This window comes from Caretta caretta, chromosome 20 (assembly GCF_965140235.1).
Source record: "Caretta caretta isolate rCarCar2 chromosome 20, rCarCar1.hap1, whole genome shotgun sequence".
In the NCBI taxonomy this organism is placed as follows: Eukaryota; Metazoa; Chordata; order Testudines; family Cheloniidae; genus Caretta; species Caretta caretta.
The window spans coordinates 428667-443755 of NC_134225.1; the positions used below are offsets into that span (position 1 = coordinate 428667).

A 15089-nucleotide genomic window follows, 5' to 3' on the forward strand; every position below is an offset into this window, starting at 1 on the left:
TGGCGGCCGGGGAGAGGCGGAGGATCTGGAAGGGGCGGGGGCCCGGGCCCTGGCTGGCGGCAGCAGCCGGAGGCGGAGCCCGAGTGCCCTTATCGCTGGCGCTGCCGGAGCCTGCCTGGGAGCGGGGAGCCGTCGGAGCCGGGATCCCAGGCCCGCTGGCCTCGGGGGGAGGCGGGAGAAGGAGGATGCTGCTCTTCGTGGAGGTGAGGAGGGGGCCCGGAGGGGGCCCGGCGGCGGCGGGCCCGGCCCGGCCCGGCCCGGCCGCGTTGCGGGGCCATGTGACTTTCCAGGCCGCGCACGCTGCTGCCGCGGCTGAGCCGGCCGGGCCCGGGGGGAGGGGTCGGGCCTGACACAGCAGATCCGGCCCGGGGGAAGGGGTTGTGGAGTCCCCTCGAGGAGGGTGAGTGGGGAGGGGGCGGGAGGCCGCACGCGGGGCTCTGGGGGGTGACAGGAGCGGGGGGGTCGAGGTGAGAGCGGCGGTTTGAGAGCGAAGGTGAACGATGGGGGGAGGGGGCGGCGATGGGGCGGCGGGTTAAGAAAACCTCGTCCCCGGGAGGTTCAGTCAGGGGCCCGGCCCTCGGTGGCCTGCTCCAGAGAGGGAACGCGGGGCGGGGGAGGGGGGAAGCCGTGAAAGGCACCGCATTGACCTTTCGTAAAAGTTGCTCTGGTGGCTGCTTGGTGCATGGCGCGGCGCGTGTGAAGGTTATACGGTGGGGGGTGGGCGAGAGAAACCACCGGGAGGTTTTTTTTAATTTTAAAATCTCGTAGATCTTTTTTTCGCGTTCGTTTCTCCCCCCCCCCTTTTTTTTTTAATTTTTATTTAAAGCAGAGGCTGCCGTGGCATTCGTGCAATATAATCAGCTGATCCGTTGCTTTCTCTGCCTGGCTAATGCTTTGAGTAGATTCCAGAGCATATTGTTCTTTGCATTGTATAAACGTCAAACTAGCAAAGCTGCAACTTAGCAACTTGGCACTGGCTAACCGTGCCCATAAATAGAGTCTCTTTTCAATGAGGAAGGATTGTATCTTACAGGTTGTAAGGCAACTGTGGTGAGAAATTTTCAAAAAGAAAAGGAGGACTTGTGGCACCTTAGAGGCTAACCAATTTATTTGAGCATGAGCTTTCGTGAGCTACAGCTCACTTCATCAGATGTGAAGAAAGAGAATCAAATCTAGCAGGATCTCTTAATTGCTTGCATATTTTGCTGTAATGAGTTCTTATTAAACCATATCAATTTGAAACATTTATTTTTTTAATCAGATCTTCTCTCTCTTTCTCTAATGTATTCAAAGCATTTTGAAGACTAAAGGAATTGTGGAAGTGCCTTTGTAAAGTAACATATGGGAAACTTTTAATTCTCCACAAAAGAAGAAAACACTATCCCTTTTCTACTCTCTATATAAACTATTAACTCTCTTTAAGATTAGAATTTGTACTCTTGGACTTGCACTCTTGCTAATTTTTCTGAAGATTGCATAAAGTCAGCAATGTAGTTAATTGCAGCTAAGAAACTGGCTGCTTCCTTGTTTCAATGGACTTCCTGGTCTTCCTTAATTCAGCTGCTGTGGTTAGTTTTTCAGTTAAGTAAACTGAATTGAAAAAAATGGAAGCAGTGCATTTTTTGGTAAACTCAAAGACTATATATTTTCATCAACTAAACCTAGTATATACAAGTGTATAGTGCTTCTGTACTTTGAACCTAAATACACATGGCACATTAAGGAACACTTATTTTGAATCTGAAAACTTACAGCTATGTTTGTTGTTTTTTTTTTAGTTGTTTTTATTGTGGTTTGTAGCCTTGATGGACAAGGTAGACTGCTTCGTTATTGCACCAGCAAATAAATTAGACCAACACTTTTAGGTAAAGTGTTTCTTCACCCTTGGCTGTGTTGGAAGTCCTTTGATTGTTTATTTGGATGTGCTACCTGTTAGATCCAAATGATCTCTCATCTACTATTACTGAAAGAATAGGAACTCCTTGCCAGAGGGTGTTGTGAAGGCCAGTACTATAACGGGGTTCAAAAGGGAGCTAAATAGATTCATGGAAGATAGGTCCATCAATGGCTATTAGCCAGGATGGGCAGGGATGGTGTCCCTAGCCTCTGTTTGTCAGAAGCTGGGATTGTGTGACAGGGCATGGATTACTTGATGATAACCTGTCTGTTCATTCCGTTTGCAGCACCTGCCATTGGCCACTGTCAGAGGACAGGATACTGGGCTTGATGGACCTTTGGTATGACCCAGTATGGCCATTCTTATGTTCAATATGTTTAAAAAACACTTTCCGCATCACTTTAGTGAAACTTAATTCCGTTGTTTAGATTTCATAGTCTGTAGTGCACTTTTTGTTTAAATGTTCCAAATTGATTTGACTTAATTTACTGTGAGGCAAATCAACATAATTGTCAATCACTTTATAAACACCTAAAAGACAATATGGTGATAAGTAACAGTTAAGAACAAATCATGTCAAACCAACCTAATATCCTTACTTCACAGAGTAACAAGCCTTGTGAATGGGGGGAACCAGTAGATGTGCTATATCTTGACTTCAGTAAGGCTTTTGATACTATCTCACATGACAGTCTCATAAACAAACTAGAGAAATGTAGCCTAGATCAGTGCTCCTCAAAATGGTGGTCCGTGGACCAGTGCCGGTCCGCGAGTCATCGGCTGCCAGTTTGTGTGCACATTGGGGGGGAAAATTGTCAGTCCCGCACATCAGATAGCTTGAGAAGCACTGGCCTAGATGAACCTGCTATCTGTTGGGTGTGGAATTGGTTTGAAAACTGTACTCGGTAGTTATCAGAGGTTCACAGCCAAGATGAAAGGGCATATTGAGTGGGTTCCCACAGGGATCTGTCTTGGGTCTGGTTCTATTCAATATCTTCATAAATGGTTTGGTAATGGAGAGAATACACTTCTAAAGTTTGCTGGTGATACCATACTGGTAGGGGTTACAAGCTCTTTAGAGGACAGGATTAGAATTCAAAATGATCTTGACAAACTGGAGAAGTGGTGTGACATAAATAGAATTAAATTCAAAGTACTGCACTTGGAAAGGAATAATCAATTGCACAAATACAAAATGGGAAATGATTCTAGGAAGGAATACTGCAAAAAAGGATCTGGAGGTTATAGTAGATCAGACTGATTCATATTAAATGTAATACTGTTGGGGGGAGGAGAGAATCAAATATTATTCTGGAATATATTAGCAAGAGTGTTATAAGCAAGACACCAGAAGTCAGTCATCCACTCTATTCAGCCCTGATAAGTCTGATGAGCACCACGTTTCAGGAAAGATTTGGACAAATTTGAGAGAGTCCAGAGGATAGCAACAAAAATGGTTAAAGATCTTGAAAACATGACCTATGAGGAAAGTTTGGAAAAAAATGGGCTTAAGGCTGGGGAAAAGAAGATTGAGGGGGGACATAACGGTCTTCAGGTACATAAAAGGTTGTTATAAAGAGGAGGGTGATAAACTGTTCTCCTTAACCACTGAAGATAGGACAAGAAGTAATGGGCTTAAATTGTGGCAAGGGAGATTTATTTTAGATCTTAGGAAATGCTTCCTAACTGTAAGGGTAGTTAAGCACTGGACCAAATTTGGAATCTCCATCATTGGAGGGTTTTGAGAGCAGATTAGACAAACACCTTTCAGGGATGGTCTGATAATAATTAGTCCTGTCTCAGTGCAGGGGACTGGACTAGATGATCTATCAAGGTCCCTTGCAGTCCTACTGGTCTGTGATTTCTATGTTCATGTTAATTATAGAACTGAACATACTAGGGTTGGGAATAATTGACCTGAGGTTAATTAACAGGTCATGTATTTTTAATCTTGATCTATGCAGGAAATAGCCCGACTTGATTATGCAAAGAGTTGTCACTTTGGATGGGCTAGCACCAGCAGGAGAGTGAATTTGTGTGGGGGGTGGAGGGTGAGAAAACCTGGATTTGTGCTGGAAATGGCCCACCTGTTGATCACTTTAGATAAGCTATTACCAGCAGGACAGTGGGGTGGGAGGAGGTATTGTTTCATATTCTCTGTGTGTATATAAAGTCTGCTGCAGTTTCCACGGTAAACATCTGATGAAGTGAGCTGTAGCTCACGAAAGCTCATGCTCAAATAAATTCGTTAGTCTCTAAGGTGCCACAAGTACTCCTTTTCTTTTTGCGAATACAGACTAACACGGCTGTTCCTCTGAAACCTGTATTTTTAATGTATAATATGGTAGTTTTGTTAATATTTCAGATGAGTAGTTAAATTTGTACTGTGGTTAAGAATGTTTAAAGGACTGGGGGACCCCCTAGCTTTCTTGAAGAAAGCCATTTAAGTTTTGGAATGAATATTGTTTGAATCACTTTGGAAAAATGATCTTACCACAGAGCCATAGTGCTTTGATTTAGTTTCACACCCCCATTTTTTGCTTATTTTGCAGAGTTGGTTTTTTAAATCCACAGGCTGATAATTAAAACTGTTTAAAGTTGTGAACAGCTGTCTACACCTGTAGCTGACGACAAGGTAAAAAAGTGAAATTTATAGGTGAGGAGCTAGTTATTTCTGAGCAGCAAATGCTTTGAGGTGGATCCTAGAATTAAAATAATTTGACAGAAATGAGGCACCATAGTAGGAATAGGTCTTAGACTTCAAATTAGCTTGATCAAGTAGGAATCTGTGTAGCCAAGGAGTGGCTGTCTGAAGATTCAGCAAGCCTTATGGTATAACTTGGTTAATATTAGTTTGATCTACTCCTTTCCCTTCTGCTGATAGGCTATATGTTATCCATGATTAACTTCTGTCGTTATCTTCATATGACTGGTCAAATTCTACTGCCACACTGGAGTTCAAGGCAGTTATTCCAGTTTGGGACTGGTGTACCTCAGCAGTATTTGGCCCAGCGGCTTTATACCACTCTATCATACGCAGTTTAATTGTCACACACCATCTATACAAAACAAGGTTGTATTTGAGATCAAGATGCTCATGGGGAAGGTTAGCTAGTAACTGGAAATTGTTTTTTGTTAAAATACAACTGAAATTCATCATTCATGCACAGAATGCTAATTGGTAATAGGAGTACTGTTACACTTTTAAAAAATGCTACCTTGGTATGGTATGTAACTTGAAAAATTATTGGTGCTAAATATATTACCTTTCCAACCTGGTGTGGGGTTAGAGCTGTTGATAGAATGGACTGTGGGCATGTAATAGTATGTCCTCTCTGCAGAAGTACGTCCCGTGTCTCTTCGTTACAGAGCCTGTATTTGTGTGGATCATGCAGGGCCAGGCATATTGTTCGCATTAAATAAACAATGTTAGTACACTGGAAGAATGCTTTGAGTTTCTCACAGTACAATCACAACTGTGATTTGATATTTCTCATCTGAATTTCAGCAGCTTTACTTCAAAATTATAGACTGTAATTAACATTGAGGTAGTTACCACATTACTCCCTTACTGGGAAATATTAAAATTGTGTATTCTTAGTTGTTTAAACTGTTGGGGAAACGTAATAAGGCAATCTCTCCTAGTTGATGCCTCATTGGTGTTTCATAGCGGTAGAGCCATGGCAGCATGAAGGGAATATGCCTGAGTAGCACCATTCAGTGTGTAAGGGCTTCCTCCTTCCCTTTTTGTGTCAATAAGACAAAACTCATGCAGGCTTATATGAGGGTAGTGACACAAGCAGTTAAAAATGCTCATACTCCAAGCAAAGTATAATCAATCCGTAGCTCTGCTCATTGGCCTAAAAACTGCAGCATACATGGTGTGCATTATCCTGCATGCCCCTCTCATGGAAAACCTTGTCGTCATAAAGATAAGTTAATAAAAATGGAATCTGTTTTTTTCTAGCATCTCTTAAAAGAGCTTTACAAAATAACAAATGAGCCAAATTTTGGTAGTGGGTAGCCATCTTGACTAATGGAGAAGCCATTGTGTTCAGTCAAATCAGCTTCCACACAACTATTAATATTATACTTTGTTTTCTGAGAGTTTCCTGGGATGTTCAGGGTACTTGTTTATTTCTGATTCCTCCTTAGTTGACAGCAAGATGGCAGCTAACAGTGAGCAGAAAGGAGCTCTGTTTGGGTATATCAGCCATGGTTTATCTGCTTCAATGCTGCCTTACTCTCTTTTATTTCCAAATCTTAAAAGACGTGTGTGCTAGATTACTCAGAAAAAGGCAACGCTCTTCCAGAAAGTAACTTGATTTGCCGGCATCTTCTCTCTTCCCCACCCCCCAGAATAAATGTTTCACATTATTCTGCTGGGGAGACCTGGGTTTTATTCCCAGCTCTGCCATAGATTTATCATGTGACCTTTGTGAAGTCACTCGGTTTTTTCTCTGCCTCAGTTTTCCCAGCTGTAAAATGATTTGACCTTCTCAGATTAAAAGGTCTGCTATAGAAGTACAAAATATTTGTTCCTAAAGGGGAGCCCCAATCTTGCGCTTAGTCTGTTGCCAAGGAAAACACTGATGTCACAAATTCAGCATTATGACTTCACTGCAGGATAAAGTAGGATGAGCAAATATCTGTTAAACAAATTTTTCTTGAAGAGGATACCTAGCAGTAGAAATTATTAAACACATAGGAAAATGACCAGAGGTTTAAGTAAAACTAAAGGAGTACTTGTGGCACCTTAGAGACTAACCAATTTATTTGAGCATGAGCTTTCGTGAGCTACAGCTGTAGCTCACGAAAGCTCATGCTCAAATAAATTGGTTAGTCTCTAAGGTGCCACAAGTCCTCCTTTTCTTTTTGCGAATACAGACTAACACGGCTGTTCCTCTGAAATAAGTAAAACTAGTTAGACTTAATTGTGCAAGCCAATGTTTAGAGAATTTATTGAAATCCAAAAGAAATACAGTGCTTACATTCCAGGATACCATAAGTGAAGTCTGTCAACTCTTCTAATCTCTCCTAAGGAGAGTTTACTAGTTTTAACTCTGAAAAGGACCAGAGACTGAAACACAAAGCTTGAGTGCTCATGTTTAGATTTTGTGAGACTAACTGCAAAACCATTCCATAAGATAAGGTTTTTATATCAAGCTGAAATGCTAATCGAATATGCTGGTATCTGATCCCCTCTGAATTTCTCATGTCCAAAGCTGAAAAAGTCTACTCCTTGGAGAGTTAGAGCAGACAAACGGTTAGTGAGCAGGCGAAACTGGATGCAAAGCTTCTTAGTGTTGTCAGAGGCATCCCCTGTAACTGACCCTGGCCATATGCAAGGAGTTCCAATACTGATATTTCTCTACATCAGTCTAAGGAAAAGGCAGATGTCATACCTAACATTCAAAGTATCCCTAACTGTTAATAATCTGTCTCCAGATCAGAGGGAATTCTTGGAATGACATATTGGCTGCTATCCAGAGCATGCCTGCTGGGAATTCTCTGGCTTTGGATAGCTTCCTGGTAGACTCCATGTTCTGTTGAGCAGAGCTTTCAAGCAGGCCAGCTCTGTCATTTTGTAAATATTAGTTTTACTGATTGTCTCTCTGCGGTGTTGTAACTGCTTTGTGAAAATACTTCAGTGGACTGAAACAAAAAGGCTTCATGTGGTAATTGAGCCCTGCAGTGTTTAAAAAACATTACTATTTGTCTATCAAGCTCTGTTGAATAAGCAAGAGACCATACTGTAAGCTCTCTATACTAAAAAGGCATTTGATGGGGTGAAATGAGTACTTACATTCCACACTCGGGCTTCAGAAAAATTGCGTACGCTAGGAGCTTGATCGTGACCCTTCAAAGTCAACGTTAGTCTTGAGACTGAGTTCAGTGGACATAGGATTGGGTCAGAGTACAAGATAGTACCACAATTAGTTGTCTTTTGGATATGGATAGATCTATTTGCAGACCTCGTTTATTAGCACAGCCTGTCTCCTGGTAGGAAGCCCCATATAAAAGAAGGCAAGATCTGATTCCTTCATCATTTTACTACCTATCATTTGCTCTAAGTCCTTTTGGTACTTAGTTGGAAATGGACATTCAGGTAGCATCCCAGTTTAAAAAGTAAACTTGTCTGCTGCTTTGTTCCTCCACAGCATTACCATCTGAAGTCTTGCATCATGGCAGTGAGATGAATGAGGCCCTCTTTTAGTAAGACCTCATCCTTGGAAATTAGGGAGATAGCTTGAGTATAATATCTGATGATCCAATTACCTGCCTAAAAAAAGTGTCCTCTAGATTAAATTTTGGCATATTTGAGGATTATAGAATAATCTGACATGCTCACTATTCTGGCAAATAGTTTCTTTCCACTTCTGAAATGACCAAAGAGCATGTATTTGGTAGCATGCATGACCAAAAATCACTGATCCAAATCAACATAACTGAGAGATTAGATACTTGCAGTCCTGGCTCTGTGAAGGTCAGAGTATCTATGTGTCCTGAGCAGCGTGGGTATACTCGAAAGAGAACAGTTTCAAGGCTAGTGGTATTCTTATACAAGTCCATCTAACTGTATGGGGGAGAAATCATTCCCCATGCTGGCAGCTTGTTCTTTTTTTTTTGGTGCCTGGACTCTGGATGCTACAGTAAGCATCAACTTTTAGAGCCTTTGTCTGACCTGGAAATTCTCCTTACAATTTGCAAGCTTCTAAAAACATTCCTTGCAAAGTGATCTATCTGACTGACTTCAAGCATGACTGTTCAGCATGTTGACTTGTAGAAGCTTCATCCTCTTTACAATCAGCAGCATTCACGTGGCTGGTTATTGAAAGATGAGACGTGTGTGTGTGAAAATGCTTGGATGTTAAGGTAACAGCACACCTGTCAAGTAAGTAAACATTATGCCTGTCCTACCCGGGGATTCACTGAGATGTACAGATGATGACCTAAATGTGTCAAATATTCTATTTGGCTCTTTCTGTGAGGTCCTCAGAGTCTTATCTCCTACTAGGGGAACAGTTCAGCCCAGTTTCTCTCTCAAGATGCTCAGCACTTAAGTAGCTATTCTGACTTTGGGCGGGGGGGGAGGGGGTTGTCTCGCAGTATCAAAATTTAGCTCATGGGAGTTGTGGCAGGCTGTGGCTGAGCAGAAAACTTTTCCAGGTGCCACAATAAATTTCTCCATTTGTTTCCTACTTTGAGTGGGGGAGATCTGCTAACTGTGATTAAGGTGCAGAAATGATTGCAGGAAACAACTTTATTCTTGCCTAGCTGACAGGTGGTGCTTTGTTAGGGCTGAGTTACATGGCTGAGCACTTCTCTCACTCCACACATACCACAGGTTCCCTGTCTCCAGAGCACAGTGCAGTATAATTGGCTGTCTTCCAACCCTTTCAAGGAAGAGGATGGAATGGGAAGATTTCCCCCTTCTTTTGCCAAGGGGGTGGAGGATTATGGATGAGTCAGACATTTTGTGTAAAACTGTGACTTGTCAATCTCATGCATCTGGCCCCTACCCTCTGCTTGCAAAAAATCCCCATGCTAATGCCATTGCCCTAGTCACTGCATGACTAAACATTACTCATAAAATGGAGGTAAAAAGGGGAGAAGAGGGACATCACATCTGTTATGGAATGGGAAGCAAGATCCTTTAAACTGTCAAGGGATTTAATTTTCCCTTTAGTCTGACATTTGTCTAAGAACTTATTATCTTTTGGAAGGTGAAAGTCTGTATTCTGCCTCTTTGGTCATTTAGACGCTTCTGAGCTGTGAAACTGTCTTAAAGAAAGTACTATACTAAGCTGTAATAACTTCCCTAACTACTTTCTAATCCTTTTTTGAATTATTTTTGCAAATAATTTACTTTTGTCTCTTCAGCAGGTAACATCAAAAGGTACTGGCTTAAATCCAAATGCAAAAGTCTGGCAAGAAGATCCACAGGGAAGCACTGAAGCTGCACCAGTGACCAATGGCACTGAGCATTTGTGGCAAGAAACAGCTGCTTCACCAGGAACTCATAGTGAGGGTGAGACGTCTAAACGCAAATGATGACTTAATGCCTTGTTAATTTCAGATTGTGTGTATTCTGTATAAACCTTAAACCCAGCAGTAAGAAGCAACCAATGTTCTTGTCCTTGAAAGAACAGCTCTAGAGGCTGATGTAGGAACCAATATAAGTTGAATATGACAAGTTTTCTGAAGCAGTTTACTGCTGGTTAACTGCATCAGTAAACAGTAGGGACTGCAGAAAGGTCTGATCTGAATGAACTTAAGTTTAAGACTCTGAGTTGATACCTAAAGCTGTACTGAGGAAGAACAGGCAGGATATAAAAAGTAATCCAATAAGGGAACAGTGTATTATGGCCCCCTATAACACTTAAGAGGCCCGATGATGACCAAGTATCGCGCTACGAGGGAAACAAGCTGCTAAATGTGCAGAAATGGATTCTATACTCTGTCTCCCTTTTTTCTCCCTTCTTTATGACTTTTTCCTTTCTCACTTTGTCTCTGTTGCTTTCTCTCACCATTGCTGCACTTTAGTATATACTTGACCCTGTGAACAGAAAGATTGAGATCTGAGGGCCGCACACAATCCAGATACATTATTGAGCTATTCCAAAGTTACACTTCTACTGGAATGTATGCTGCAGAGCAATTAAAAGGCAGTTGCTTGCTTAAAGCTTAGACTGTACTTGTGTAATTCTTTACTAACTTTGTTAAATCTACATGTCCATAAGGGTTTTTTTTAAAACTTTTTATTTATTTACTTAGTTTTAAGTTCAGGTGGTAAAACACTTCTGGGTAAGTCTTTGTGTCCATATACAAATGAAGGGTTGGTCTACTCTGGGAACTTACATTGTCATAGTTTATATCTCTCAGGGGTGTGAAAAATCCACACCCCTGAGAGATGCAGATATGCCGACCTAACCTCCTAGACCAGAGGTGGGCAAACTGCAGCCCGCAGAGGCTAGCCCCTGGCCCCTCCCCTACTGTTCCCCCTCCCCGCAGCTTCTGCTCACTGCACCGCTGGCGCAGTGCTCTAGGCGGGGGGGCTACGCACTCCTGGGGCAGTGCAGCTGCAGAGCCTGGCCTGACCCGGTCTCTGTGCTGCACAGCACGGCTGCCTGTCCTGGGGGGTCGTGTTGGATAGAGGGCAGGGGAGTTTGGGGGGTGATCAGGGGGCGGGGCGGTCAGAGGATGGTGGGGTTGGATGGGAGCAGGGGTCCTGGGGAGGCAGTCAGGAAGGAGAGGGAAGGTTGGATGGGGCAGGGGTCCCAGGGGAGCACAGCCTCCCCTAGCCGTCCCTCCGTACAATTTCAGAAACCTGATGCGGCCCTCAGGCCAAAAAGTTTGCCTGCCCCATCCTAGGCAGTGCTAGGTTGATGGAAGAATTCTTCTGTCAGCCTACCTACCACTTCTTGAGGAGGTGGATTACCTACGCCAACAGGAGAACCTCTCCCATGGTGTAGGTAGTGTCTACAGTGAAGCGCTACAGCGGCACAGCTGCAGTGATGTAAGTGTAGACACACACTAGCAAATGCCTTTAAAAAACTTAGGATGAGTGAAGGAGTCGTCTGGTGAAAGAGGAATCTTACTCCTCTACAAATCAGTAGCTCTTCCAGCCTGGGTCCTTTACAGAGCAAAAAATTCCATTCATGGCAATCAGTCATTTTGCCTTGATGAATTGCACTGTACTCTTGAGTGCTGCTACTGCATGTAAATTGGGTGTGATACAATCCTATAAACTGAACACCAGCTCTTTGGTGCTGAGAAAAGAAGAACCATGATTTACTTCATATTTTTTCTGTTCTGACACTACTTAATTAGGAGGTATCTATGCCACGATTTTATCTTTAAACAGCTTTGAATATTGGCTTGTTCCTGTGATGTAAATGTCTTGTGTAAACTCACACAATCATCCAGCGTAAGCTATACTGGCATAATTATCGCTGTGCAACACGTATACTGTGAAAGTGGTTATAATGATGAAAGCACATTTAAACTGGTGTAACTGCACTCAGATTAGGAGTTTTAATGGTATAATTCTTTTTTAAAAAAAGACATCTTGAACCAATATAGTTACGCCCTATAGACCAGGGTTGTGATGGGGAGTAAGATGGAAGAGCTCTAAGAAAACAATGCTCATGTTCAGCTTTTCAGAAATTAAAATATATTCCCGTCAAATATCTGGCAAAAGGAGAATAGGAAGGTTATGAATCAGTATCCATATCAGCTGCTGTGTATCAGTACCTTGTGGGAATGCCAAGCTTAAAGACATCTGCCCACCTGTGAGAGCCATCCCTGGGAAGGAGCGGCTTTGCTTTTGGTGTATCAGCAAGGTCTAGCTTTGCTCTGGCATCATGGAGTCTCTTGGCAGCTGCAAGAGAAGAGTAAACACCACCTCTCCTTAGTCTAAAATTGTCCATTTGCTGTCAGTTATTTGAAGTTCTCAGTCTGAGTGTAGCTAAGTATCAAGTGATTAAGTCCTGCAGAGGAACTCTACCAACCCCTATGGGATGGATGGGCAAAGGTCTCAAGCCAGGACTTCCAGGTATGTGGTAATAACTGGTGAGATCACTTCTCTTGCCAAAGGAGGCACACAGTAACGGTTTCCAACACTGCATTTCCCCAACATTGCTTTGACAGAGTCCTGGAGATCAGAATACACTTTGGGTATATGCTCAAGGCCCTGTACTTCTGTTGTCTCTCCTGACTCCCTGTGCCCCACTCTCTGCTATCATTTCTGGCAGAGCCATTCAGACAGATTCTTCAGATGGCCACAGCACAGCAGTCTTTCTGGTGCAGATGAATTCTGTAGGAGAAGGTAATGTAGGGTAGATTAACGCTGCATTTGATTTCATGCCCTACTGTGAATAGGGGAAGAATACATGCAATTCTCTAGTCCTTCTAGCACTACCTGCTCCTTATCCCTGCTTTAGGTGTCTCTGCAAATGTGAGTGGCCCCATCCACTTCCCCAAATCCCAGGTCCAAAAAAGCTAAAATTCAAGTGAAAATTGGTTAAAAACCCATATGCTTTTCCCACCCAGAAATCATGGGGGCAGATTGGTAAATAACAATAATAAAAGGCCTCTGAGGTTAATTGTAGCAACAGTTTAAAAAAAAAATCTGATAAGGGTTTTTTAAAAAGATGCTCCAAAAACAGGTGCATTCATTCTTTAGCTCAGTGCAAGAACCATGTCTTCAATTTTTGTAAATGTATAGTGAAAAGGCTTATATATAAACATTCAATATCACAGGAAAACTAGCGTATTTTTATTTTCCAGTGGAAGCGAAGTGTAGTTGGCTATGTAAATTTATGCCAATTATAAGCAAATATTTGCTTGGCAATAATAATCCCAAGGTTAACTCAGATTTGCTGTTCTGTAGCATTAGAGTTCTAGGCAGTTGAAACAATTAGGAAGTAGAAGGTTGCTATCTTGCTACATCAAGGAACTTAATCTAATGAGCTCATCCTGTGAGATGCTTAGCACCTCCAACTCCCACATATGTCACTGAGAGTTGAATGAATTCTGCCTATAGCAGAATTGGCCAGTGAACTTGCAGTAAAAGTTGCAGGATCCATAGCTCACAGAAGCCAATGGACTTTGGATCAGGTCACTGTTTCACATAGTTCAGGAGTATCTAACTTTACATTCATTAGCTGGCATACTGTGTGAATTTGTTTGAAGCCTATTTTGTCTTACCTTGGATAAAAGATCACCCCTTTGTTATATGGAATGTCAGACTTGCTTGACACTAGAATCTACCTCATCTGTCCAAATCTAGACAGCATTAAAGATTATCAAATTGATATTTAAATTATAGGTTGGTAAAGGATACAGACCGTGATCTTCAAATAATTATGAGACTGGCTAAATTCCTGAAAACCGGTTTGTATAAGCTCAAAAGCGTGTCTCTCTCACCAATAGAAGTTGGTCCAATGAAAGATTACTACAGCCACCTTTTTCTTAAAATAATAATAATAATCTTGGTGTTTTCATGTTTATCTTTCGAATGGCTAAAAATATTTCATACTCCTGTATGCTGCTTAAAAAAGCTAAAGCATATTTTTCCAAATGTTCCCTTTACTTGTCTTCATGCTGTTTCTTCTGTACTTAGGAGGATTTCACCAATAATATCCTTTACCTCTAACGTGACTTTGAATTGGTTAATGAAAGTTACGGTAGACCTGGAAAAGACCTATATGATCAGAGTCAGTCCTTCTGCAAGTAAACTTTCCCCCATTCCACCCCAACCACATCAGATACTAAACTAAAACTACACTCCATTCTATCCCAAATAGCTTGTGGAAAAGACTAATAAATTCTCTAATATCCACATCCTTCCAGTGTGTTTTATAATCACATTAAGCTGACAGTCCTGAGTATTTATTATATATAAGGATCAGATAATACATGCAGCTTTTTCTGTGGTGTAAGTGCTGCATGTTTAGGGACTCAACTTGATACTTATTTGAAGAAAAATATTTGTTTCAGATGCTACAGTAGTTCTGGGATCCCTGCCTTGGTTTGATTTTACTATTTTCCTATTTTCAGAAAATGTTGTTGAGACCAGTACAAACAAGGGAAACAAAGAGAAACTGCCTAAACACAGTGCTATTAAATACAAAGAAACAAACTAAAAAATGAGTCTTTCAGTTACAGCATTCTTTGGTGTTCTTTGTAACAATGGCAGATAATACATTTTTCAGATAGAAAATATTCTTAAGCTGATGTGTCCTTTCTATTGACTGGGCATATTCTCTTGCTAGGTAATGTAGAGAATGTGGAGGATAGCTGTAAGCAGTATGAAGTGATGTATTCACCATCCTGTGAAGCTACAAGAAATGGCGCTGGTGTTGAGGAAGCAGCTGCTAATGGAATGGCTCTGGCAACTGAGGATCTTGGATACCAAATTTATGATATTTCTGGTGAGTGTTCAAGCTATAGTAGCATCTTATGTTCTATGTTGTCTTCAACTCCTGTAGTCTTAAGGGATTTCTTACTGTTAATGTTCACACACCCAAAATGTGATCTGCCTTTTTTTTCCCCTAGACTTATTAAAGTCCACAGCTTAATGCAATTGCTTGTGATGTAAATGCACAAATGCTGTCTTCTCTTCACCAGTTATCACTTATAGCATAAATAGCTGAGGCACTTAACAAAGCAGAAGATCGCTTCTCTG

General features: G+C 41.8%; 1 protein-coding gene across 2 annotated transcripts in view; it reads left to right on the forward strand.

Annotated features, from left to right (window-relative positions):
- Nucleotides 1-15: 15 nt before the first annotated feature.
- LARP4 (La ribonucleoprotein 4) overlaps nucleotides 16-15089 on the forward strand; it is a 45847-nt gene continuing 30773 nt past the window's right edge. Inside the window, exons 1-3 of one of the 2 annotated variants that reach the window (XM_048831512.2) lie at nucleotides 16-203; nucleotides 9782-9929; nucleotides 14677-14835. In XM_048831512.2, the coding sequence (XP_048687469.1) occupies nucleotides 186-203; nucleotides 9782-9929; nucleotides 14677-14835 (325 nt within the window). In that variant the 5' untranslated portion in view covers nucleotides 16-185. The remainder of the gene's footprint in view (nucleotides 204-9781; nucleotides 9930-14676; nucleotides 14836-15089) is intronic. The other variant, XM_048831513.2, reaches the window with a different exon arrangement.